Source organism: Eriocheir sinensis, chromosome 29 (genome assembly GCF_024679095.1).
Source record: "Eriocheir sinensis breed Jianghai 21 chromosome 29, ASM2467909v1, whole genome shotgun sequence".
NCBI lineage: Eukaryota > Metazoa > Arthropoda > Malacostraca > Decapoda > Varunidae > Eriocheir > Eriocheir sinensis.
The window spans coordinates 16,150,124-16,177,895 of NC_066537.1; the positions used below are offsets into that span (position 1 = coordinate 16,150,124).

Genomic DNA, 27,772 nt, shown 5'->3' on the forward strand with positions numbered 1-27,772 from the left:
TGAAGTAAGAAATATATTGGAGTTTTTACATCTAATTTCTCCAAACTTGCATAATTTAACTCTGGTAAAATGAGACGACAGAGATGTAGAGCCATGATCCAAAGTTCAACACCCCCTTAGTTGGTAGTTGGTCAACTCCAGGACTGAGGTAAAGCCAAGTGGCCAGCTGTAAGAGTTTATTAGATGGCAGTGTGGCAATGAGGCACTATGAATACTCCACCACCCACACCCTTATAACATACCCATAGCACATGAGGAAGCCAACAACTCCTCAGGTATGGAATAGAAATGACAACAAAACGTTCCATGAATCATGTGTGATAAGAAGCCCTGAAGCTGAGATTAAAACAAGATTATTCAACCATTTTTTTTATTTTCTTCATCATTGTTTCAGGTAACTCATATCCAAGGGAAGGAGTTGAAACTTTGGATCATGGCTGCAACTCTATGAAGATGAGCATGGGGGCCACCGGAGGATGAGGGTCAGGAGGCAATCAACCCCGATGCTGCCGCTCCAGTTAGCCAATCTTGATGCTCTTGATGGTGTGGGCCTTGATGCCAGACACCTCCCCCTCGTAACGCTTGACTTCCTTGCGAACCAAGCGAACCTGAGGATGGGAGGGACCAGGGGTTATGAGCTTGAATGTAATGGGTTCATGGGGCAGGAGGGCCAACACGGAAGAACAAGGGTGACTCAAGAACTCTGTAATAGTTTCATGGGACAGCAGGGGACACAGGGAAGAGCAGGGGTGACTCAAGCAATTCTGTAACAGGTTTAGAGGGCAGTACCTGGGGGAAGGGTGTCGACAATAGTCGACAAGGCATTTTTTCACACAGTGCGCTGTCAAATTTAATTTGTTTGTGGTGAAGTAAAGTAAGCATGTCATTTTCTTTCAAACAATACCCAACCATGTTCTCTTGACTAATTTTTGGTCAGTGTATGCCAGTGTTAGCTTTGAGAAGATGTTCGCTCTTTTTTACTTGCTAACTGAATGTTTCCACCCTTCCTGTGGCTTCACTGCACACTTTCTACTCATGCCCACCTCTATGCTATCTAAATCCCTCTTGGTGGTAACCTCCGGAATAGTTTTCCTATGTTTGTATTCCTCCAGCCTATGACTTTAACTCTTACAAGAAGGGAGTATCAAGACCCCTCCTTCCAAAATTGACCATCTCTACTGGCCATTTGCTCTGTGGCTTACAGGAGCAACACTCTGTGGAATTTCTTCCCTTGAGTTACTTCCTTTACTTAAATTTAAACACACACACACACACACACACACACACACACACACACACACACACATACCTGTCCCTTCCTCTTCTTCAGCTTGGTCTGGTACTTCTTTCTGTACTTCACCCTTGGGTTCCTCTGTTCCTTCTTGCGGGAAGGAGTCAGCCCCTTGTTCTTGGCAATCTGGTAGGTGATGGCACGACGGCCCTCAGGATCCATAGCCTCCTCCCCTCTCTCTGCTCTGCCTTCCTCTCCGTGCATGGCTGTGGAGGAAGGATGAGTAAGACAGACATTACAGTTGTTTATTCTTTCCCCTCCAACTTCGTCCTTTTACTCCCATCTATTCCACTACTCAAGGTGTGGAAAATCTAATGTAAATGGTGTAAAAGTCACATTCCAGCCTCCTCTTCCTCTTCTACTTACATTGCCTGCTACAGAAAAAATTCACATCCACCCCTGCTGCCTGTGTGCTGACTTACCCCGACTCTGCTGCTCCTCATCACTGCTGGCCTCTGCTGCCTTGAGGGGTTGCGGCCCCTTCTTCCCCTTCTGTTTGCTGGTGTCCTGCTCATTCTCCTCCAGGTCTGACAGCTTCCTCTTTTTGACCTGAGTCCTGTTTTTCCTGCCCATGAGGAGCTGCAGTTGTCGAGGCTTCTTGCTGTGGGGACATGGCAGGTGATAATTTCTTGTAGCATTCTATGTTGTTTCTCTTCATAACAAAAGTCTATGAACATGTATTTGCAAGTTTTCTTCATGTAGAGACATGAGCGTCATTCTGTGTTTTATTATTCTTGTCTGACTTACCGTATTTCCTGCCAAAAAGAGACATTTTTTTTTAGAAAAGAAGGTTTGAAAAATCACCCTGCATTTTACACCCTGATGGTAAGATTTCGGTAGGCCTAGGGGTTATTGCTACTGGTACGAGACCAACACCCAAAACATCTCTGACACAATAGTTCCCAGCTGTCCCCAGAATGAAATATATATGTTTATAAATTATTAGATAATGATTACAAATGAAAATAATGATAAAATATAAAATTAACACAAAGTCTGTTAGATTGTTGTCTTGATGATGTAAATGTGAGACGGCCATTGTTGGTGTAGATTCAAGATGGCTGTTGTTGTTTTTGGTGCTAACACCTTACACAGACAAAACATGGAATCATTGTAAAGAGTAAAGCCCAGTTTAGTAATAGTTACAGTATTCTGAATAGCTTTACCCCGTAGAGGACCACCCCTGCCGCCCCGCCCTGCCCCATCCATTACCCCCGGCCTTGTAGAGGACCACCCCTGCCGCCCTGCCCTCCCGTTACCCGTGGCCCCTAAGTGAACCACCCTTGCCGCTGCCCAGCCCCACCTGTTACCACTGGGCCTGTAGTGGACCACCTCTTCTGCTGCCCTGCCCCACCCGATACCCCTGACCCCTTAGTGGACCACCCTCGCCGCCCCATCCCACCTGTTACCCCTGGCCCTGTAGTGGACCGAGTGACTGGTGGGGCTACTGATATTTGTGTAATAAAACATTTGTTTATAAGGAAGTAAGGTGGCCAAATGTAATACTACATATACATTAAGTCCACAGAAAATGAGGAGTTCTTTTTTTCTAAACACATCTTGCCAAATTATAGGTGTCTAATATGGCGGGAAATACAGTATACGCAGACAAGTGACAAACATGTCTTATAAAACGGCTTCTTACTGAAGGGACACAACTGTCAGTTAATTTGTTGAATTACTTTTACCAAACACATCTGAAAGAGACACAAATATGCACTTAAAAAGGCTTCCTGCTACAAGGACACACAAACATGAAGCATTTTGCAGTATTGCAGTTAGTTGATATTCTCAGATGCTTTTGCCTTTCACATCAACTATTTCCAAAGTTCAAAAAGAAGATTAATCAGGTTCTGATGAATCTTTTTTTTTTTACATTCATGGCACAGAAGCTTTGTTCAACAACCAACCAGACTCATCAAACAACCCATGGAAGGGCTCATAACTCCTACGAAAGTCTTGTCAAAACAAGTATGTAGGAAAGCTAAAATTTTTAAGAATACGACCTTGAATTTGCAGTTGAAAAAGACTTCCACTTTTAACTAAACAACTTACCATTAATTTGTTGTATTTTTTTGGTCAGACACGTGATGGTGAGCTACAAAAATGTATTTTCTCCCCATGGCTGTCCCTAGGCTTTCCAACTTCCAAATCCAAGAGTTAACCCCTTCAACACGGGGACGCATATACTGCGTCCTTGCGTGCCCCGTACCATATCCGAGGACGTGCATACTGGGTCCTGGCTACGAGGTATTTTATCTCTATATTTATGCTTGCATCTCAAAATTATCAATTAATTTATCTTTCTTTATGTGCACCATTTAATTCTGCATGTTTTCATATGTAATACATGATGATTATGTTGAGTTTATGGCTGAAAAATTGTTATATTCAATAGTGACATTTGAAATTTGGCACACGAGGCGATCACGGATATGGCGCGGGGCGCTGTTTTGGGCCGGCCGTAGTGAAGGGGTTACTAAGTATCTTCATTCTTTCATCTCTTTCCCTGGTAAACTCTGGAACAGCCTTCCTTCATCTGTATTTCCTCCTTTCAGTAACTTAGATTCTTTCTAGAGGGGCATAATTCCCTGACCCAAACTGATAACATTTTGGCATCTTCCGTCTCCTTTTTTGTGAGCGCAGTAAATGGTGTGCTTTTCTCCTTAATATGTTTTACTCTTGGCCTGTCTCATTTGTTGTAAGAAAAGTAACAAGGGCCATAACACGGAAGAGGGGAGCATATGCATGGGAAATGAAAGTGGAGAAGGGAAAGGAAAAGGGAGGGGGAGCCAAATGGGGATTGGAAATGAAGGTGGGAGAAAAAGGAAGGAGAGAGGAAGGCTGAGGAGATCGATACTGTTGCCCTTTCTCTTCTAGATTTGCATTGCCTTTACTGCAGGAGGGAGGGGGAGTCGTCTTACCTGGCCTTTCCTTTGGCAGCAACAGTCTTGGCAGCCTTGATCTTCGGCAGCAGGTCCTCCAGCTGTGGCCTCAGTTTCTCATCGCATGGAACAAGCTCCTTATGAAACGCGATGAAAATAAGTTGTCAAATGCAATATATAAAAGGAATCAATCACTGCCACATTCATCCCTTTCTTCTCCACCTCTCTTTTTATCCCTTTCCCAGACTCCTTCTTCCCTCCATTTCTCTACTTCCTTATCCCATCTCTTTATCATCTCCTCCTCCTCCCGCTTTCCTTCCTTTCTCTTTCATCTTTATCTTCCTTCCCTATCTCTTCCTCCTCCCTCCTCCTGTTCTTTCCATCTTCCCTCTCTAACACCTTCTCACTCTTCCTTTCTTTTACATCTCCATTTTCCCTCCTTACCAACTCCTCTTCCTCCTCCCTTTTCCATCATCTTCCCTCTTCTTTTCCTTTCTTATTCAGCTACATCCTCACTCATTATCTCCACCTGCATCTTTCCCTTGTCTCTCTCTTCCACCTCCTTCTTCCTTCCTATTTTCCTCCATACAACTCCTTCCTTCATAATCAATCTTCCAACCATATCTCCCTCCCCTCTCTCTTTCCTCTTTCACTCCAGCTCCCTCTTCCATCCTATTTCCCTTTGCCGTCCCCTTCCGTTCCTTTCCCCAGCCTCCACTTTCATCCTTACCTGAAGCAGCTGGCGGTACTGGGCCAGGCGTCCCACCACCGGGTGTTGGCCCACAGTCCCCACGCTGCTCTTGGTCATCATGTATACGCTCAGCACACACACGTAACTGTAGCACACAACAAGGGACTGTCAGCAGCTGGTGGTGGTGGGTGGATGGACATGCACCATCATCGTCATCATTATCTTCAGCCATTACTAGTCCACTGCCAAACGAAGGCTTTTCCCAATTTCCTCCACTTCTCTGACTTATGTTAGCGTACTTTATCCTGCTCAGTCAAATGTGCTAATTTCATCCCTCCACCTGGTCCCCCACCTGCCCTGACTTCTACAGACATACACACGCTCCGGTAGCTCAATCAGCAAGAGTGCCGCACTGCAAGGTTTCACGGCCAAACAGGCGGCGGTTCGAGCCCCGCTCAGGCCAGATTCTTTCCGTTGCCTAGGAGTGGTTACTGTCCCTCCTTGAGCAAGGGGGATGGGGTGTGTGGTGTGTGAGGTCCTGGCAGTACCCAGAGATTGACGATAGTGAGCATGCACTTGCTCGTGTCAATCTCAACTGGAAACTTCACATCTCCTCTCTCACTAAATCAGCTGCTTTGAGGTTGGGCGTTCTGTATCGTCTCCGCCAGTTCTTCTCCCCCGCGCAGTTGCTATCCATATACAGGAGCCTTGTCTGCCCTCGTATGGAGTATGCATCTCACGTGTGGGGGGCTCCACTCACACAGCTCTGTTGAACAGAGTGAGTCTAAGGCTCTTCGTCTCATCAGCTCTCCTCCTCTTACTGATAGTCTTTTACCTCTTAAATTCCGCCACCATGTTGCCTCTCTTTCTATCTCCTATCGATATTTTCATGCTAACTGCATGCCTCCACCCCTCCTGAGGCCTTGCCGCACATGACTTTTTACTCAACCTCATCCCTATACTGTCCAATTCCCTTACGCACGAGTTAACCAGCATTTTCACTCTTTCAACTCTCACGCTGGTAAACTCTGGAACAATCTTCCTTCATCTGTATTTCCTCTTGCCTACAACTTGAACTCTTTCAAGAGGAGGGTATCAGGACACTTCTGAGATTGACCCCTCTTTTGGCCACTCCTTTTGACTCTTTTGTAGGAGCAGTGAGTAGCGGGCATTTTTTTTTCATTACTGTTTTCTTTTTTTTTTGCCTTTGAACTGTTTCTTCTACTGAAAAAAAAAAAAAAAAAAAAAAAAAAAAAAAAAAAATTTCGTAAGGTCTTGGCTGTAAGGGAGACCGACACCAACCTTTAAGCTCCTATCGCAGAAACTTATTTACCCAATGGGAGGTCTTATAGCATGTATTAACCCTTTCGTTGCTAAACGCTCGCTGCGAGCTCCAGTCGCACTCAAATTTCCCACGTATGAGAGTGTTCCAACACTATTTCTCACACCACAGCATTGCCAATTCAGTGGGTTTTCCACGAAATTTGGTGGAAAATCAAATCAGCCTAGTGTGGAAAATCTACGGACGAGCAACTGGTGGATGTTGTTGTCCAATATAGCGGCATTTTTGCATAGCTTCACCTATCACATGACTGATATTTTGACCAAATAGGTGTAAATTTTGCAGTTGGTAATACTGCCCTGCCAGCACCCCATCATCAAGAGATTTACTCAGTAGTTGCCTTACGGCTGACCGTCGCGCACTTGTAAATGTACATCTTCACAGGCAACACCCCCTGAACGTGCCAATACATTCGCAGAAGAGGCTTACAATACCAAATCTTATAGATCTTGGCCTCCTCTTTCCAATGGGTTTTTTGTTTTTTAGCTGTGACGAATACTTTTTGAGATACAGAGGTTAAAAGAGCGAGCACTAGTGTCACTTGCTGGTGGTGCTAAAAGCTTGCTGCGAGTGCCAGTCGCACTCACAGCAAAAAACACCCCCTGAACGTGCCTGTATGTTTGCAGGAGAGACATACATAACCGAATCTTATAGATCTTGGCCTCCTCTTTCCAATGGTGTTTTTGTTTTGTAGCTGTGATGAATAGCTTTTGAGATACAGTGGTTAACCCTTTCATTGCTAAGCGTTCGCAACCAGACTATCCCCTCAGGCGCGCTCGGGCACCCCAGCGGGGGAAGGGGATCTCTTTTAACCGCTGTATCTCAAAAACTATTCATCACAGCAACAAAACAAAAACACCATTGGAAAGAGGAGGCCAAGATCTATAAGATTCTGTTATGTAAGCCTCTCCTGCGAATGTACAGGCACGTTCAGGTTTTTTTTTTGCTGTGTGTGTGACTGGCGCTCACAGCGAGCTTTTAGCACCGCCAGCAAGTGACGCTAGTGCTTGCTCTTTTAACCTCTGTATCTAAAAAAATCACAGCTAAAAAACAAAAACATCACTGGAAAGAGGAGGCAAAGATCTATACAATTCGGTAATGTAAGCCTCTCCTGCGAAAGTACAGGCACGTTCATGGGGTGTTGCCGGTGAAGACGTACATTTATAAGTGCGTGACGGTCAGCCGTAAGGCAACTACTGTAGATCTCTTGATGGTGGGGTGCTGGCAGGGCATTATTGCCAACTGCAAAATTTACAACTCTTTGGTCAAAATATCAGTCATGTGATAGGTGAAGCTATGCAAAAATGTCGCTATATTGGACAACGACATCCACCAGTTGCTCGTCTGTAAATTTTCCGTGCTGGGCTGACATGATTTTCCACCAAATTTAGTGGAGAACCCACCGAATTGGCAATGCTGTGGTGTGAGAAATAGTGTTGGAACACTCATACGCGGGAGATTTGAGTGCGGCTGGAGCTCACAGCGAGCGTTTAGTACCACCAGCAAATACGCCTAACACTCGCTGTGAGCGTTTTGCCATGAAAGGGTTAAAAGAGATCCCCCTCCCCGGCTGGGGTGCCCGAGCGCGCCTGAGGGGAAAGTCTCGTTGCGAGCGCTTAGCAAGGAAAGGGTTAAGCATTCTTTATTCTTTTAACCATCTTCCAAACTAATTTCAAGGTGGCAGAAGTGTTCTGATATATGAAACATCCCCTGAGATGCGTTGAAATTCAAATTCCCAATATAAGAGAACCCACTAGATGAGCCTTGCTGAAACATCAAGTTTGAGCACAAGTGATGATGACGGCAGGATCAGCAGGATGGAGTTCTTTTTAATGGAAGAACTTGACCGTGCTGGGAGACGTGAGAGAAAATTTTTGGATCCACTGGACCTTCTGCACGTTAGTGATGAATATTTACTGCGTCATTATTAACTACCAAGGGAAGAAATATTGTGCCTGTGCCAAGATTGGGGAGGCGGTGGCTGAATGGATAGCGTGACGGTCCCGCGTTCAATCCCTGACCGGTGCCACCAAGCTGGGATTTTTCAGCCGCCGCCGAGTGGCTTAAAACTACCCACATGCTGTCCAGAAGACTGCCTATCAACACGGACTCTAGATTCTGGGATTAAAGATGAGCTCTGGGAGGGCAGTATGAGCCAATGCAAGATGGCGCCACTGTAAATACTCGCCTGCGCCAGAACGGGCTGGGCCGACCATCAGGACCCACCGGGAAGAAGCCTTGGACTGACCATCATGATCCACCGGGAAGAAGCCTACCGGCGCAATAGGCCAAAAAAAAAAAAATAAATAAATAAATAAAATAAAAAATAAACTTGCCCCAGTGATTGCAAGGCCAACCTGGCAGTTACATGTCTAATGGTGCCTTGCCAGTAGCTACTCAAGTGCTAATAGCCCTCAGATTTCTCACAAGTGGTAGCTTCCAAGACATTATTGGTGATATTACATTACAAGGGTGCACCAGTCATGTGTATCTAGAGCTATTGATGGTGTGATAGATGCTCTGTACAGGAAGGGAGTGAGAGAGATCAAAATGCCCGGTGAGCCAGCGTAGCGTAGCGATGCAAGTCAAGGCACGATTTCACTCGCCCCTCTCCCCAAAAGTGATAAGATGGAGGGGCTGGCCGAGGAACTCAAACAAACATCTGCAGCTTGTTAGAAAATGGCTACCAGTTTCCCGATCTTTGCTAAGCATAATAGGATGGAACCTCAGGTGAAAGAGAGACAAGAGGGCTCATGAAGGAAAACCACAGCTGAGGGCAAGGAAGTTATACTGTGAGAAGGAAAGACACACTTGAGGAGCAGGCGGTACTTGGTGGTGAGGTAATGGCAGAGCGCAGGGCTGGTGACGAGGCCGTCCTTCACCCCCTCCATCAACGGACCCAGAAATACCTGCAGCTCCTTCAGTTTCTCTGTAGGTAATAAAAAACATCACCATTGCTGCTAAACAAAGGGTTCACTAATGTATTTGAAGGTAGGGACACATTACTGATAAACTACATTTTAAAGTCATGAATATCATGAATACCAGCTCCATTTCTTGCACAACAGGGTGAGCCAATACTGTCAAGCGATCCTCATTATAGGCAAAAAAACATTTCTTTTATTTTCTATTTTTTACCATGTCTCAAAGTCCCCTAAATGGTATGAACATTTTTTTCCATGGTACAGGAGGCTGGGTGAGGGGACACCAAGGCAACAAGGTGACAGCACAAGAGATATGATCTGATGGGACAGAGTTTAGAAAGCAAAGATTTATGCCAAATTCTGTCAAAACCTTTTGAGATATTTAAGGCAACAGCAAAAATTTAATCAAAATGCATGAGAGAGGACGACCAAAAATCAATCAAGAAAGTTTCAAAATATTTATAATGTCAGGCAAAAAATAATGTCCTTTATTTGGCTGAACGCTGGTACTACTTCCATAATGCCCCGGCAAGCCCTGCTGTGGTGTGGGCGTGCCTTGGCAGCCTTACCTTTGAAGTCATCCAGCAGAGGCATGAACTCTGGGGACTCCCTCTTTAGGAGCTGCAACTTTTTGGTGCGTGATAGCTTGGACAAGTCCAGTGTCACCGAGGAGTCTCTGATTGCCTTATCTTTCTCCTTATTCGTCTCCTTTGAAAAAGATCATTATAATCATCATTAATATCATCATCAACGTTTTTGAAGTGTTTGTGTTACTGTTACTATCGTTACCCTAACACCCATCACTTTAACAACACAAACAACCTTACATGCTTCTACAAGGTTGAAAGTTTGGAATGGGGGGTTTGATCCTCTCCTAACATCTTTTCCTAGAATGACATGGTCTGATGGGAGATGATGAAAGATAACAACTACTCCCTAGTCCACCAGCACTTTGAACACTCTCTATCCATCCTTTATTAAACCTATCACCAAAATCATCACCATTACCAACAAACACTAAGACCATCATTACCTACAAGAACTGATTATCACTATCATGGTTACTTGTCACCTGTCACACACCCACATGCAGAAAGTACTGTCCCTTGACTGGCTGGCACCTCAGGAGCTACACCCACCTGGGGCAGGAGGTCTTCAACTACCAAGTCCTCCAGTTCCGCAGCCATTCGTTCCTGAAGTTTCCTGGCTGCTTCCTCCTCCAGACGGGCCAACTCCTCATCCTGCCCATGAGCCATCTCTGCATGGGTGGAAAGAAGTGAAGTATTAAGAAAATGCATGGCAGTCACACCAATGAAAAGGACCAAGTGATATTTGGGAGAGATCTGAGGAAGAAAAGATACCCTGTATATTTTTTCTAGTATGCAAGTAAAAAAGAACAATATCTGGGGAAAACAAACTTCAGATATATAATAATTTCTTGACAGCTGTGAAGGTTATACATGAAAAATATGGGTAAATCATAAAAGCAACAAATAATGCCTCCAATGAGGAGTCAGGGAAGTGAAGGGTTTCTTGCATAAAATAAAGAAAAGACAAATCACAAAAAATGTCTGTTTACCTCCACAATTCATTTGACCACAGTCTGAACAGAGCCGTGGAGGTAAATACACCAAATTTAATTAGTTTTGATTTTTCTCCCAGATATTTTGAGAGATATGGAAGGAAAATAGAAACTGTAAATATTCTGGGGGCCAGATGAAAAAAGGCCATTTAGGATCAGTAATTGGACTCTAGCAGACTGACATGTACAGGAAGACAGATATACAGAGCTGGGCACTGCACACAAAAGGATAACTTCCACAAACTGAAAATTGCAAACCTACTGTAAGACCCACAATCAGAAATCTACAAATGTCTGAATATTTGTTATTCTGCAACACAGCTGCATTTTTTTTTTTTAGTGTATGGAATTATTTGTCAAAGGAAAAAGGGACAAACATCCTCCTCTCATTATTTCTTAAGTTTCTAGTGTTCCTAAACTATAAAGCATTTACTATATTCTATTATATGTTGTCCTGTGTTCCAACACAAAGGTGAGATATTATAATCATCAGCAGTCCCATGAAGCATGGGGGACATCATTTAGTTGCACTACTCTCTATAGTCTATATGGTCGATAAATATAGGACATTAGTTGCCTACTTGAGGAGTCAATTCCACTGGCACTGAGAATCGGCATCAGTGATTCCATTATTATTGATTCTGACCCAGCCTGCCCCTACCACACACACCACCACAGGATAGTTTGTGAATATGTTTTGTGTTTGCAGAAACAGTTCTAGAGGCATATATCTGCAAAATTTTGTAGGGTTTGCCGCAACCACAAACTACACACTACAATCATGCTTCCTCAAATGAGGAACCTGTGGTTAGCTGATCAATTTGCAGGAGTGTCCAGCTCTGATTAAATAGATACAGTCTTCCCTAGTCTGTATTTCCTCCTTCCTATGACTTCATCTTCCAGGACGAGAGCATCAAAACATCATTCTAACCATTACTGATTTCTGTTTTATAATTCTCTCCTGTCTTCTTTTAGCAGGAGCTGGAGTGCAATTTTTTTTCTTTGCTCCTGATCTGGCCACTTAGCCATAAAACAAGACTGAGTATACAAAAAATGGAGAGGAGGATGGCTCCAGACCAGTAATGGGAGGGAAGGACTCACTGTTTATCCTCTCGTCAGTGGTGTCGGTGCCGAGGTAGCGCCACTTGCTGCTGCCCCAAGCACGTTCATCTGGTAGTCGCTCCTCCTCCTCTTCCACTATGTCATCCGCCATGTACATGGCATCCTGGTCACTCTCCTCTTCCTCTTCCTCCTCCTCCTCCTCCTCAGCATCATCTTCTGAGGAGCTCACATCAATTCCCAACACTTGTTCCTGAGGGAGGCAGCTTAATGTAACTCTTCATTGAAACAGAGTGTATGGGACTTGAGTGTTTGGTTGATAACTGTCCTTTGCACTTAAATATTTAAGATGATATTTATATGGTACTCTTATATAATACAGAGCAAATTATTGAAGACTTATTAATTAATTGAATTTCAGGGTGTATCAAATGGTGAGAATATGGGTTGGGTTTGAGAAAGAAAAGTTGAATTCAGTCATTACAGGCCTACCTTGGATTTTGGCCTGGCCATGAGCACCTGTGCCCTGGACAGAGACAGACGGTCACGCTCATCCTCGTAGTCATCCACTTCATCATACACAAACCCTCGGCTGCTGGGGTCAAGGAGGGAAGACTCCTTGTTCCACCCCATCTCTCCTCCATCTTTCCTGCCAGGGGTGTCAGACCTCCTACCGCCCCCACTCCTGCAACACAAGACAGCAGTAAAGCTTGGGAATATTTATCTTATTTTTTTTCTAAAATATATAATTAGGTAAAATTTTGTGAACTTTGTATAAATTAGATTAATTTTTTTTAGAGATTATTGGCTTTTTGTTATGACCAACTTTGAAAAGTTACTATAAAAGTAAGAATAATTTTCACCATTCAACTTGGCCTGCTAGTGATCCTACAGACAGTCACAGAAAATCATCTGCCTGAACTGTGGACAGTGTGTGGGTAATGTTTGTCCACTCAACAATGATTGAAAATTGTCAGCTGCCAGTGGCAAGACTTAAACCTAAGACTAAGTGTTCACCACAGCCAGGTGTTGACCACTCAGCTGCCATGTATACTGACAGCCAAGCATTTGCTGAGATGGTGGGTAAGAGGGGCTGGCCATAAGCATAACTTACTCATCTGGTCGGACCACACCCACCTGGCAGCACTGGACATGCCAAGAACGGGGGTAACAAGGCCAGTACCAGACGGGATCTAACCTGATCTGAGTAGTGAGTGAGTCGTGGTGAAAAAGGGATGTGTGTCGCATTTAGCTCTACACGAAAACTGGTGTGTCGACATGGCTGGCAGGGCCAGGGGTGTGATGGATCCGTGTTACGTTTGTGAGGATTTCACAGGCGAGAAGTGGATTGGATGCTGTTTGTGTCTTAGGTGGTGTCATGTGAAGTGTGCTAATTTGTCTGGGATCAAGCAGGATAATCTACCTAAAATAAATTGGATATGCACCCCATGCCTCCATAAAGCATCTCTGGCTACCAGCATTGTGAAAAATTGGATGAATTCAAGCAAGAATTATCAAAAGAAATATCCGTGGTTAAAGATGAGGTTGAATCAAGGGCTGAGAAGGTGCAGGAGCTGGGATCAGTTGTTGACGCACTTCATGCTGAGAATGCAGAATCCAGTTGGGCTGAGGTGGTGAAGAGAGGCAGGAAAGTAAAGAAGAATTTCCTAGTTGTGAAAGCTTCTACCCAGGAAAAGAAGGCAACAGATATGAAGGATGAAGTCTCCCAGGCATTGAATGGCATTCAAATAACTAATTCAAGATTTACAAATGGAGGTAATAGTCATGAATTTTGAAAATGAGAACACAAGGGAAGAGGCAGCTCAAAAATTGGAGTCTGTTGAGCAAATTAGTACCAAGAGTGTTGGAAAGATGAATATAGATCATGATATTCAATGTGCATAAAGAGGAGACCAAGGAAAAAATAAACGAGACCATCCTGAACCACAATGAGTTCTTACACACAATTCAGGGTGTTGAAAATAAAACTGAGCTGACTTTTAGTAAGCCTGCAGCTGGCGGCACAATGCACAACATTTTGAGGTGCGAGCCAACTGTGAGAGAGCTGATTTTTAAGAATCATGATGTTAAAATTAGAATGGGAAATATACACAGTGAGAGACAGATACCATGCAATTATATGTTATCATTGTCAGAGATATGGCCATCTTGAGGCCAACTGTACTGCCAAGAACAATGGAGAGGCCCCAAAGTGTTGCAAATGCACTGTTGATCATAAATCAGAGGATTGCTCCATTGCTGAGAAGAAATGCATAAATTGTATGAGGTACAAGAAGCCTGAAATCTACCACTCAGTGAATGACCAGTGTTGTGTAGTTCTCCAGACTGAAACTGAGAGAATTCATAGCATAACCAATCATGGCTATTAATTAGTGTTTGTACTCAAAGATAAATTGTGTGTGATAAATGTTAAGTGAGTTGGAAATAATCGTTGGATATAATTGTGACACTAAAAAAATATCAGACATGAAAACTGAACCAATGGATATTTGTGATACTATAACAAGGAAAGATATTCGTATATAAACCTAAACACGGCCAAGTGACTATGAGCAGTGGTGGGCACGGTTCCGCTAATCCGCTAACCGCTAATTAGTGAAACTAACTTTTTTGTTAGCTGATTATTGTTTTCGCTAACTTTGGAAACAGTTAGCGGACCAATTAGCTTCTGCTAAATGTAGTTCCTCCTTCGCTAACTTTAAAATCCACTAAAAAAAATCAATACAGGTTTGTTCTTGTCCGTTGTGGGCTGACATGACATCAGTTGAGCCACATGGTGCAATAATTCCAGGGCTTCCACTTTTCGGTAAATTATGCTTTAAGGTAGGGTAATTGGACAATTATTAGGGAAACTTTTTTGGTATTTAAAGGTAATACATCTTCCATTTCCAACTCTTTGAACTCGGAATTTTAAAAACAAGAATTTGATATTTTTCACCTCACAAAAAGCTCTATGTCTAAGCTACAGCATATTGAAATTTTAGGTCACTATGTCTGTTTTTATGGGTTTTAGAGCCAAAATATTATACTGAAGCTAAATTCATATATAAAAGTCAGCGGTTAGCGTTAGCTTCCACTAATTTCTTTAACAGTTTAGTGGTTTAGCGTAAGCGAAGCTAACTTTTTAGTTAGTGGCTAACCAATTAGTGAAGCTAAGTTTTCGGTCAGCAGTGCCCACCACTGACTATGATGATGCCAAGATTATTAAAAGAACTTCAGAAGGCTATTCATGAAATAAATTCAGACTCACTCACTCACTACGACGTTTGCAAATAAGTGCATCAAAAATCATTATTGAGGCTAACATTGGAATTGTTGACGGCCCTGTGGAGCGCTGCACTGGCAGTGGAACAGGGCCTGAAGCTTCATCAACGGTATATGGTAAACGGTAAACCTCTCCCCTAGTGACAGATCGATAGAAAAACAACATCCGCTAACGTTTCACACTTCTTCTTGTTGTTGTTGAGCATTTTATGGGGCTAGTTAGGCTGTGGGACTACAGCCTCCAGAGCCCCATCAGTGGTAGATGTTATCAGGTGTTTTAAGTTTGCCGTCCTGTCACCAGAGTGGGGATTAGATCCTGTCGAGTTGCCCCGACTTCTGCAGGAAGGTTTGCATACACTTGAGGGCTTGGAAGGCTGTGTTGGGGATGAGGGAGTCGCTGCCCAGCAGGTCCTCTAGGGTTGGCCTGTGAATGCGGAGTTTGGTTAGGGATGCTCTGAGGTTGGTGCGGAGGGAGTGGAATCTTGGGCAGTGGAGGAGGTGTTCCGGTGTGGCAGGTTGTGTGGGTCCTAAACTATGTTCAGTCTGTGCAGGTGGGCGTTGAGGCAGGTGTGTCCAATCCTCAGGCGGGTGATGGCTGTCGATGGGAAGACTGGGGGAGTAGGTCCGCCAGTGGTGGGTGGGGGAGTGTCTATACTGTCCGAGGGTGATCTGTCTGAGGTCAGCTGTTAAACTGGTGGTCCAGTGTTTGTTGTAGGAATGTCGGAGGTGGGTCAGTAGGTTGCTGTGGTCTGTCTATTGGCTGGGGATGTGAATGTGACAGGTTAGCCGCTCGGTCCACCACGATGTTACCCACAATGCCTACGTGTGATGGTACTCACTGAAGGTGGACCCTTTTGCCCCTGGAGGTCAGCTGTGCCAGGAGTGAGTGGATGTTGAAGTGTGTGGTGTGTGTGAGGTCTGTGAGTTGAGAGGAGGTGGAGGGCAGTGAGGGAGTCTGTAAAGAGGGAAAAAGGTTGGTGTGGGGGAAGTGTTGTTGCAGCAGTGAGGCCTTCCTTGATGGCAAAGAGCTCTGCCCCCAGGATGGTGGTATGGGGTTGAAGTTTCCAGTTGGTGGTGGTGTGTAGGGCTAGGAGAATAATGGCTGCACTGGTGGAGGGGGGGAGGGGATGTGGGAGCCATATGTGAAAATGAAAAAGGTGTTCTTGTATCTTGTAGAGAGGAGGGACAGGAAGAAGGCCTTCCATGAGAAGAACATAGAACATAAGAATGTAGGGAGACTGCAAGAGGCCTAATGGCCTACACAAGGCAGCTCCAGAACCTGGCACATTCCCATTCCCAGCCAATACACAGACCACCAGACCACAGTGACCTACTGACCCGCCTCCGACAGTCCTCCAACAGACACTGGACCACTAGACTAACGGCTGACCTCAGACAGGTCACCCTCGGACAATACAGACACTCCCCCGCCCAGCACTGGCGGACCTACTCCCCCAGTCATCCCCTCGACACAGCCATCACCCGCCTGAGGATTGGACACACCCGCCTCAACGCCCACCTGCACAGACTGAACATAGTCCAGGACCCACACTGCCCATGGTGTCCCACACAACCCAACACACCAGAACACCTCCTCCTCCACTACCCAAGATTCCACTCCCTCCGCACCAACCTCAGAGCATCCCTAACCAGACTCTGCATTCACAGGCCAACCCTAGAGGACCTGCTGGGCAGTGACACCCTCAGCCCCAACACAGCCTTCCAAGCTCTGCAGAAGTCGGGGCAACTCGACAGGATCTAATCCCCACTCTGGTGACAGGACGGCAAACAAAAAAAACTGATACCAATTACCACTGACGAGGCTCTAGAGCAGTGCCGCCAAAATTCAGAGCTACTTTTCATTGAATTTATAATAAAATTGTACTTATGGAAAATTACAATCCAGGAGAACAATACTAATTATATGATTTTGCTGTGTAAGAATGTCTCAGTACTGATTGGGTTCATCTTTTCTTTTTTAGTAATTAATTTATAACACCAAAAAAAAAAAATAATAATTTTCTCCTGTAATACCAAATGTAAAAAATTTTCATATCTATGGGGGTGTTGTTACATCGATGCAAAAAATGTAAATGAAAAAATATATATAATAAAAAGCTCTAGGCCCCACAGCCTAACTAGCCCCATAAAACACCCAAGAAGAAGAAATGGTGAAACCACCTAAACTTCGACAAGTAAGTCCTGTAGTACTGACTGAACGATACGTTGGAGCATAGAGCCACTCACTTCCTTTTCTTCCCCATGGTGTTGTTGTTGTTGATGGTGGTGGTGGTAGTGCAGGGCGGCGAGGGTGTGCAGCCCGCACGTGGCCGGGGTCGGGGGAGGAGAGGGAGGGGCAACCGTTGCTGCTGCTGCCGATGATGTTTGTTTACCCTTGCCGCCACGGCACGCGGCCCACTGACAACTCTCGCATATCTGTAATAAAAGTTTTAAAGTATATTATTTTTCACCTGAAGTGTTGCAACACACACACACGCATGCACACAAGGAGAAGGAAGATCTAATTAATAACAGGAGATACAGTTAAGCGACTCGAGGCCATGGAGGAAAATAAAAAAAAACATCCCTGTAGAAGAGATATTAAAGAACACGTATCACAAAGAACAGTGGAGGTCTGGAATGGCCTGGAAAAGGATGTGGTCCATGTAAAGACGCTTCATGAATTCAAGGCCAAGTTAGAAACTATATAGTGCACCATTGGTTAGCACCATTGCATGACAACCAAGAGGTCCCATGTTAGGTAGTGGGCAATCTCCTTTAATTAAATCCGTGTCCCCTGTCCATTCAGCAGAGAGAGAGAGAGAGAGAGAGAGAGAGAGAGAGAAACTCAAGTGAAGGGTGTCGATTAATCTTCGCTGGCGGGCAATATGTGATACTGGCGGGCTTTTTTTTGGCGGATTTCTGTCGTGCATTTTATTTATTGCCATTAATAACTTATTCAGTATAATGTAATATATTTGTTTCTTTTGTGGGTAGTTATTAGGTATATGGCATTGTTTATAAATTATAAGGGATTTATGTGTAATATGTTGATACGTAAACGATATCGTATGTTAATTTTAGAAGAAGAAAATGTTTTGGATTATGAAAAAGTCTACGTGTGATGTGTTTTTTTGCAGGGTCGGAAGAAGCAAATTTGTCTGGCGGGATTTGGCGGTTATCGGTGAGGGATGTGGCGGGCTGGCAGTCCCCGACCTGCTGGCAACTCCGGGGGCGCTCCTCCACACCACTCCTCTCAGAGCGGCCGTCCTCGCCACCGCCAGTCCACCGCTGCCGCTGTGTTGTAGTTGAGGCTCGTGTCCAGCCTGTGTTTTTTTTTTTTGTGTGTGTGTGGTTGTCTATCGTCTCCCAGGTGGGTGTGTGTGTAAGGTTTCAGCGTTCACTATGCATAGCTCCTATGTAGATTTCTAGCTTTATAATTTAAAGTTCAGCAGTTCCAGCGGTGCACGCGGACCGCCTGCCTGACGCACGGCACGGTGAACGTTGTGTTGTCCATTATGGCAAGCTCACTTTAGGTGTGGCTGGCGGGATTAGCGGATGTGCCACATCATCGCTGCGCCACCCTCACACTCGATCACCTTGGTAATTATTAACTACATCTAAAGAAATCCCAAATACAATGTATGATTCATTATAGTAGTACCAAAGTCGTTTTCTGAGGACAAAATGAGATTGTATACATCACTTAGTTGTGGCATAGCTGCTTGTGCGACGTTGTCTTGTATAAAGATTTTATCCCTCCGTGGAAGGGCTATGCGCCTTTGTTGAGTGACGGCCCATGAAGAGGGCGCCGATAGACAACCCCTATCGGAGTCAGTCTGTCCATGGTGGTCTCGTTACCGAAAAAGAAGCACAGTGCAGTCTTATAGAAAGAAATATGCAAAGAATGTGTATTATTTTCTTTTAAGCAGAGAGAGAGAGAGAGAGAGAGAGAATCACCACCTGCGCTCTAAACCGATAATTGGAGTCAGAGATGTGGCAGCGTTGCGGACCACAGGGAATACCAGATGCACCCAATGCCAGAAACATCCAGACAAACTGGTCCCCTCACTTGCTCTCTCTCTCTCTCTCTTCTTGCTCCCCCCGCCCTCCTCTCTGCCCTGCTCCCCCTGCCCTCCTCTCCATGGTCCTCTCTCTATGCCCTGCTCCCCCCACCCTCCTCTCCATGCTCCTCTCTCTATGCCCTGCTCCCCCCACCCTCCTCTCTGCCCTGCTCCCCCCACAATCCTCTCTGTCCTGCTCCCCCCGCCCTCCTCTCTGTCCTGCTCCCCCCCCTCCTCTCTGCCCTGCTCCCCCCGCCCTCCTCTCTGCCCTGCTCCCCCCGCCCTCCTCTCTGTCTTGCTCCCCCCGCCCTCCTCTCGATCCATGCTCCTCTCTCTCTGCCCTGCTCCCCCCACCCTCCTCTCTGCCCTGCTCCCTGCCCTCCTCTCTGCCCTGCTCCCCGCCCTCCTCTCTGTCTTGCTCCCCCCCTCCTCTCTGCCCTGCTCCCGCCCTCCTCTCTGTCTTGCTCCCTGCCCTCCTCTCGATCCATGCTCCTCTCTCTCTGTCTTGCTCCCCCCGCTCTCCTCCATGCTCCTCTCTCTCTGCCCTGCTCCCCCCGCCCTCCTCTCCATGCTCCTCTCTTCCCTGCTCCCCCGCCCTCCTCACCATGCTCCTCTCTGCCCTGCTCCCCCCGCCCTCCTCTCCATGCTCCTCTCTCTCTCTGCCCTGCTACCCGCCCTCCTCTCCATGCTCCTCTCTGCCCTGCTCCCCTGCCTCCTCTCCATGCTCCTCTCTCTCTGCCCTGCTACCCCCCCCCATCTCTCCATGCTCCTCACTCTGCCCTGCTCCTGCCCCTCCCCTCACCATGCTCCTCTCTCTGCCCTGCTCCCCCCCCCCTCCTCTCCATGCTCCTCTCTCTGCCCTCTGCCCTGCTCCCCCCTCCTCTCCATGCTCCTCTCTGCCCTGCTCCCCCAGCCCTCCTCTCCATGCTTCTCTCTCTCTGCCCTGCTCCCCCCGCCCTCCTCTCCATGCTCCTCTTCCCTGCTCCCCACGCCCTCTCCATGCTTCTCTCTCTCTGCACTGCTCCCCCCGCCCTCCTCTCCATGCTCTTCTCTCTCTCTGCCCTCCTCTCCATGCTCCTCTCTCTGCTCCCCCCGCCCTCCTCTCCATGCTCCTCTCTGCCCTGCTCCCCGCCCTCCTCTCCATGCTCCTCTCTCTGCCCTCCTCTCCATGCTCCTCTCTCTCTGCCCTGCTCCCCCCGCCCTCCTCTCCATGCTCCTCTCTCTGCCCTGCTCCCCCCGCCCTCCTCTCCATGCTTCTCTCTCTGCCCTGCTCCCCCCCTCCTCCATGCTCCTCTCTCTCTGCCTTGCTCCCCTCCCGCCCTCCTCTCCATGCTCCTCTCTCTGCCCTGCTCCCCCCGCCCTCCTCACCATGCTCCTCTCTCTCGGCCCTGCTCCCCGCCTCTGCCATGCTCCCCCTACATTCCTCTCTGCCCTGATCCCCCCGCCCTCCTCTCCATGCTCCTCTCTCTGCCCTGCTCCCCCCGCCCTCCTCTCTGCCCTGCTCCCCCCGCCCTCTTCTCTGCCCTGCTCCCTGCCCCTCCTCTCCATGCTCCTCTCTCTGCACTGCTCCCCCTGCCCTCCTCCATGCTCCTCTCTCTCTGCCCTCCCCGCCCTCCTCTCCATGCTCCTCTCTGCACTGCTCCCCCGCCTCCTCTCCATGCTCCTCTCTGCACTGCTCCCCCCGCCCTCCTCTCCATGCTCCTCTCTCTCTGCCCTGCTCCCCCCGCCCTCCTCTCCATGCTACTCTCTGCCCTGCTCCCCCCGCCCTCCTCTCCATGCTCCTCTCTGCCCTGCTCCCCCCGCCCTCCTCTCCATGCTCCTCTCTCTCTCTGCCCTGCTACCCCCTATCTTAAAAACCTTGCAGGGCCCCCAATCCACGTTCAAGGGAATCAGACAAGATCTGAACTCCCTCTCGTGAAAGGTGAACCCTGTCCCTGTGGTATAGGTTCTTGCCATAGAATCGGTCCCAAGTGTTGACAAATGTCCATCCATTGGCTTTGTAATAATCTGCCAACCTGCAGTTTAATGAAATAGCCCTGGACAGCCACATGCCACCAATCCACTGCCTTGGCAGAACTCCACACACCACAGGAATCCTGCCCTTGCCTTAAACCCTCCGCATAGCCTCCCTGAAGTGTTGCAGAAGCTGCTCACTACCTACCCTGCCTACATTGTTCCCTCTCACGCTCAGGCAGACGATGGGTTTGACTCCTTCACCTGCCATGCATCCCTCTATCCTATTGTTAACATCCCTAATCCCTGCCCCTGGAAAACACCTGTGTCCTACGCTTCCTATCTATCACAAAAGGCCCTATCTAAAAACCTAACCTGGCTATCCCCAACAACCATAATGTTAACTCCAGGCAGGGATTTGTCATCTGCCCTCCTCTCCTTCACCTGCTCCTCTACTGCTTCCTCCTCCCTCGGCTCAGAGAGCGCCTAGAAGGAGTTGCGGCACTCCACACCCTCAGAAGTGGACTTCCTTAGCTTCAGGCAGTCCCCACTGTTCTCAACCACCTTTCAGCCCCCATCTTCAGACGGTGTACTATGTACATCGCCTGACTGAGAACCTGATGAACGGAGGACTCGATTTTCCTCCCTCATGGCCTCAACAGTCTTCTCAAACTCCTCTATTCTCTTCCAGAGAGAATTCACCAACTCCACTGTACCACCGTCAGCCACCCCACTGGTTGCGTCTCCACACTCCACAGCACTACCGTCAGCCACCCCACTGGCTGCGTCTCCACAAATTTAGGTAAAAATGTAACAAGTAAAAAAAAATCGGAAAAAAGTCACAGGTAAAAACGTCACAGGAAATAGTCACAAAAAAAGAAAAAAAGAAACAGGGTAATGTTAGCACTATTTTCACTTTTTATATGTCATTCTGGAAGATCCACCTGAAGCCGAGGAGTAGCTCAGGTACGTACTTCAATTGTACTTATGTTATGTTATGAATAATTTTTGTTTGATTACTGGGCTTTTTTTTCCTAGCCAAAATTGCGACTTTTCTTCTGAGACTTTTTTTTTCCTGTCCTTATTACTGGCACGCACCTCCCTCTCGCTCTCACCAAACATAGTCAACCCAGGGCTAGCTTGAGCACGTAGTGCTCTAGTCGTATAAATATCACATGCATAACTAATTTACTTCTCTTTGATATATCATGATATTTAGTACTTGAAACTTTTATTTGTGTGTTTTATCATTTGGGATGCCTTTTATATATATATCACAGAAGTGGGTTTGGGAGACTAGGCAAAGCTGGTCACAGGCCCTGCCCTACCCTGACCCCACCACAGCCCTCAGTTAATTATGGATGGTACTAATTTAGCGCGTTTGGTGGTATTCCTTTGTCACCGCTCTGCCACAGCAATCCCAACACATATCTCATGTCAGTTATTTATCATTTTTAAATGAATTTCAAATAATCTATAGGTAATTATCCAATAAGGTTATATAGTGTCATGAATGTCTCGTTTTTAAGGATAAGAATGATTTTGTAAAAGTACCACAACATGACAGCATTGCTTTCCGACGATGTCAGTGTGGTCCCTGTCAAGGATAAGGGAAGAGTAAAGATGGGTCAGTAGACTTTTGTTTTTGCCTACAACACATCGGCCGATCTGTGTGTGCAGCCCGCCATCTCAGGCCGTGTCATTTGGAGCCCAGTGACCCACGTCGTGTCAGCCTTACCTTGGGAAGGCTATGTTATTTCTTTCGTGATGCTTATATGCACGGTTTAGACCGTGGTTATATGTGCCGTATATGGTTGAAGTAACCATGGACGAAACTCAAAATTAGACATTCAAATTATCCAGGTTTCCTTTTATCAAATAAGCCTCAAAACAGTGGATCCGTGCATATCAGAGGGAGGATAACCCGAATGTGGCAAAATCTAGAGAGTGTTCACACTAATGCGACCGACTATACAGTGGAGTTTAGAGTTAAGAGGAAGCTCTTCAGCACTTTTCTGCAGCTCAAATGATACTTAAAGGCCTGTGCTGTTCCAAAACTGGTCATTAAATCGGTACATATATATACTTATCACTGGCTTTGATTAGATTTCCACCCCTTTTTTACTTTTCTTTATTAACCCTAGCTAGGTAGGGTAGAGTTATTAGCACAGCAGAGAAACAGTGATCCATGTTTTTAAAAACCAAGGCATTCTATTAAGATTACCCATCTATGACAGCAGCAGGAAGTGATGTTCAGCTTCTGGACGAATACTGATATCTTGGACCTTAATTGAGATTTCGAGCAGTTTTGAGACCACTTTACTGAAGCACAGTAGTGTGCAGCTTTAAAAAAAAAAAAAAAAAACAGAATTGTGTCATGTTCACACAGGGTGACAAGACTAAGAGGACGACATACTCAGCCTGCAGGCATGAGTGGCTGGTTACTCATGATAATACTATGGTTACCAATACCACTCGATCTCAGGTTTATTCTCCTTTTGATGTCTGTGGGCTGTTAGTATCAAGGGGGCTGTAGAACAGTCTCCTTCATCAGCACTCCCTGTTCGTTAGGTGTGTATTTCCTCTACTCTCAAATGCTTCGTTTCCAGTCGTATTTTGTCCTACCTAATGATTTTTAAACACAACTTTCGTATACAAGTTATCACTCAAAATACTGCATAAATGATGGGTAAAAATGAGAGTGCAGAATGACTCGAGCACTGATCTTTAGGTGTGTGTATTCCTCTACTCGTGTTTAGATCCTGAAAATTTTTTGTTCTGGTTATACATTGTCTTTACATTACCTTCATACTCCCTTTGTATAGATCAACACACACTAAATAAATAGGCAGAAGAGTGAATGTCAAGCAGATTGAGTTCGTGGACGATGGGCAATGAGTTCCATTGCCATCAGAGGCCGTGACATCACAGCAGTGATGCCGTTATAGTGAACCATCCTTACTCTCCCTTTTTCCTTGGTCCCAGTGACCTCAGTTCTTAGTCCTCACTCTTCACTCCTCAGGTCAGTTCCCCCAGGGCTGCCACACACGATGGACGCTGCCCCTGCCACCCGCTCCCACAACCTAAATGCTCGAGAGAAAGAACTTATTTTCAATGTGAATCGGTACTTCCTAGATGAAAAAGCTAATAGAGGACCTATAATTCCACCCTCAAAAGCAATGGCTCGGACAGCTAAAGCCACCAAAGTTAGTGAACAGACAGTCGCGCGAATCTGCTCTAAACCCAATAGAGCTCTTATGACACAGCTATCACCAGAACCGCCTGTATTCACGACACGGAAAAGGAAGCGTCTTGCAACAGTAACGAATTTTGATGATTCTGACAAGCGTGTGCTTCGGAGAACTGCCTTAGGATTCTATGAAAAGAATGAAACCCCTACATTGTTCAAAATAAGGGAAGATCTCAGGGAAAGTATCTCCTATAATGGAAGCATTGAGTCCCTTCGCAGGGCTATCTTACGGATGGGATTCATATATGGTAAAGTTGATGGCCGCAAATTCCTTATGGAAAAAACTGAAGTTACAGCAGCTCGGACCAGATACATTAGAGAAATGCGGCAACTCAAACAGGCATTCCACAATACTGTGTATCTTGACGAGACTTGGGTGAATCAGGACCTCACTTTGGGAAAATGTTTCACTGACAAAGTGTTCAAACATGCAGCAGGAAAAGAGCCACCCACTAGAAAAGGAAGCTATCTGATTATTCTCCATGCAGGAACAAGAGATGGCTTTGTTGACAATGCTGAATTAGTTTTTCAAGCTGAAAACAAGACAAACCATGATAACCCAATAAATTCTGCAGTCTTTGAAAAATGGTTCAGGAACCAGTTGCTGCCAAACATTGCACCCAACTCTGCAATTGTGATGGACAGTGCTTCCTATCATTCTGAGCAACTTGAAAATGTGCCAAGTCCATCTTGGAGAAAGCCAGACATAAAGGATTGGCTTATGAAGAAGGGAGTTCAGCCCAGTGATGATTTATTAAAAGCGGAGCTGTATGAGCTTTCAAAGAAATTCGATAAAGGCAAAAAGTATCGGATTGACACGATTGCTGAAGAAGCAGGACATATAATTCTAAGGATACCCCCAGACCATTGTGAGTACAACCCTATTGAGTTCATTTGGGCTCAAATGAAGTCTTATCTCGCTGAGAACACTATCGAAATGCCCGATCCTAAACTTCTCGTTAGAGCAGCTTTGAGTCTTATCACGCCGCAAGACTGGATGGGAGCAGTGGAACGTGCTGAACAACTTCAAGAAGCGGATGCAAAGCAAGACATAGCAGTTGACCATTTTATGGCTTCACTATTCATCACAATCACAGAAAGTTCAGATGAAGAATATTCTGATTAAAGATCGGAGAGAGGATTAGGCCTACGGGGGAAACCTCTTAAAAAAAAACGCGCCGAGACTTTTACCTCAGAGGTGGTGTGGAAAAAAAGTCAAAAGCAGACAAATTATTTAATTTTAGAAAAAGTGTTTCATCCATGTGGAAACGGGGAGAGAGAGAGAGAGAGAGAGAGAGAGAGAGAGAGAGAGAGAGAGAGAGAGAGAGAGAGATAGAGATGAATTACAGAGATATTCAGACAGACCCTATGGTCCAGACTAGGTGGTCTGTCCTTGAACTTATGATATTATATTAATCGAATGGCACCAATACTTTGCATTTCTACTTTAGTAAATATTATTCTGAAGGGTGTCGATCGAGCTTGTTTTTAAAGGAGTCAGTTGTTCTGCACTGGACCACTGAAGGCTGGAGCTTAGTCCATTTTCACGATACAATGTTGGTGAGAAAAAATTGGTGCAGTCTGAATTAACTTCTTTACATTAAGCTTTTTGCTATTATTTGTTGTTCGAACTGTCATTGATTCTAAGCAAAATCAATTTGTCCACATTCATAAACCCATAAAGTATTTTGAAAGAGAGACAGAGAGGGAGGGGGGGGGGGGGGGAGAGTAGATTAATATACACATCAGATTATCCTCTTCAGTTCCAGGCTGGCACTGGGAAGATATCTCGGTAACCCTCAGTTAGCTATTAGGTCGTAAAGTTCGGTTGGGGTACTTTAAGAGGGGGGGGGGTTAGCAGGGGGGTCGAAGGGGGCAAAGCCCCCCCATTAGGAGGTCGTAAAGTTCGGTTGGAGTAGTTTAAATATGCTCCCCCACCAAAATACCCCGACTTCCCGCGGGTCTCTCAAGATCGGTGGGGGAAGAGGCTGGATCTGGATCCGCTACTGGCGCCGCCTTCTTATTATGGTTGAGGGATCATGTATTTTGTTTTTTAACTATGATAAATGGAGGTGTATTATCGTATTCTGGAGGCGCGGTGTCAATATCCACAATCACCTTGTAAACTGGGAACACGAACCCGTGAAGTAGATTAAAAATGCGGTCAGTCAGGATTCACGTGTTCGAACAGCTCGGGCAGGAGGTTCGAGAGCCTGCACTTGCTGTAGAACCCGCAGTGCTGTTTAAAGTGTCTGCACTTTTCCCTCTATCTGATTTCTCTTATAATACTCGTATATACAGTAATAATAACATTCAGCCTAGTTTTCATTTCAGGGTTAATGGCTAGTGCTGGTGCATGAGGGTGAGGCTTCCACGGTGGTAGGTCTCGTCAAAATGACTTAAATATGGAGGTAAATGTTCAGAGAGTTGCCCATCTCAAAATTTGATACACTGGCTATTTATTTCGGGCCAAAACATTGTGCTTTTTCATTTGGAGATAGTTTTTTCTTCGGAAACTGCTAAAAAGTGATTTATTGCAATTTCATCATCCGCCGCCGCCGCCGCCGCAAAATTGCTCGCAGAGGGTTTAGGGTGGATGAACATATTTAAACTATCCCAACCGAACTTTACGACCTAACAGCTAACGGGGGGGCTTCGCCCCCCTCGACCCCCCCTTCTAACCATGGGGGGGCTGCGCCCCCCTGGACCCCCCCCCCCCCACATGTACATGCGACTTATTTCTGCGAGGAGGTATTTCTCGCAACACCGGCTGCACCGCCACCGCGCCCGTCGCCATAGCAGTCAAACATAGCGCGCGTAAACAGTGGTAGCCGTAATTATTTCGTAAAACTAGAGAGTACAACAGTAGTAGTTGAACACCGTAGAATTAATCTAACCTTACCAGGCGAGTGTGGGCCAAATTATTGAGAGTCGTACGCTACCCTCCCACCCCCGGGGCCCACAACACCGCGGCCCGCAAAAAAACCACTAACTTTTAAAAAATCGATAGCAGCGTTTCTATCAATTTGCGATGCATATATATGGGGTTCAAAATGCATAGAATAATGAGATCTAACCCATGATTAGGGTGAGAAGTACCACAGTGAAATGGGCAACTCTCTGAACATATACCAATATGGAAACGAAAACAGCGAGACAAGGGAATGAGGCAAGGAGTGGCTACAAAATTACCGTAATTTCTTAAAAGACATTAGTACACTCCGCTGTGACCCCTAAAAGCCCACAAAGGCAAATATGGCAAAAGTGAGGGACGCTACAAGACGAGGTGAACTTAACAGGTGAGTCATGGCTGCTCACCGCATGCTCGCCAGGGGGAGGTGGACCCTGCGGCCGCCACGGTCTCCTGACGCCCATTCCCGCCACTTTCCTTCATATCCAGGTGGCGCAGATCAGCCCGTGTGTTAAAGGCCCCTAGAGATAACATG

At 46.0% G+C, this 27,772-nt stretch overlaps 2 protein-coding genes across 5 annotated transcripts; one reads left to right on the forward strand and one right to left on the reverse strand.

Annotated features, from left to right (window-relative positions):
• Nucleotides 1-27,664, reverse strand: LOC127005158 (something about silencing protein 10-like). Of its 2 annotated transcripts, none has more exons than XM_050873795.1 (12): nucleotides 27,645-27,664; nucleotides 17,307-17,495; nucleotides 12,267-12,459; nucleotides 11,817-12,027; nucleotides 10,273-10,391; nucleotides 9,703-9,841; nucleotides 9,021-9,138; nucleotides 4,907-5,012; nucleotides 4,216-4,313; nucleotides 1,714-1,892; nucleotides 1,310-1,497; nucleotides 1-608 (listed from the first exon to the last, which is right to left on the reverse strand). In XM_050873795.1, the coding sequence occupies exons 1-12, from the start codon at nucleotides 27,647-27,649 to the stop codon at nucleotides 519-521; spliced, it is 1,635 nt and encodes a 544-aa protein (XP_050729752.1). In that variant the 5' UTR covers nucleotides 27,650-27,664; the 3' UTR covers nucleotides 1-518. The 2 variants fall into 2 exon arrangements, with proteins under 2 accessions (XP_050729752.1, XP_050729753.1); XM_050873796.1 differs by lacking the exon at nucleotides 27,645-27,664 and adding an exon at nucleotides 15,234-15,483 and having other exon boundaries at nucleotides 17,307-17,430.
• Nucleotides 18,190-25,496, forward strand: LOC127005159 (uncharacterized). 3 transcript variants are annotated; one of them, XM_050873799.1, is made up of 3 exons: nucleotides 18,190-18,432; nucleotides 21,768-21,878; nucleotides 24,099-25,496. In XM_050873799.1, exon 3 carries the CDS (start codon nucleotides 24,127-24,129, stop codon nucleotides 25,450-25,452), a length of 1,326 nt encoding a protein of 441 aa, XP_050729756.1. In that variant the 5' UTR covers nucleotides 18,190-18,432; nucleotides 21,768-21,878; nucleotides 24,099-24,126; the 3' UTR covers nucleotides 25,453-25,496. The 3 variants fall into 3 exon arrangements, with proteins under 3 accessions (XP_050729756.1, XP_050729755.1, XP_050729754.1); XM_050873798.1 differs by having other exon boundaries at nucleotides 18,190-18,662; nucleotides 21,768-25,496; XM_050873797.1 differs by lacking the exon at nucleotides 18,190-18,432 and having other exon boundaries at nucleotides 20,889-21,878.
• Nucleotides 27,665-27,772: the final 108 nt, after the last annotated feature.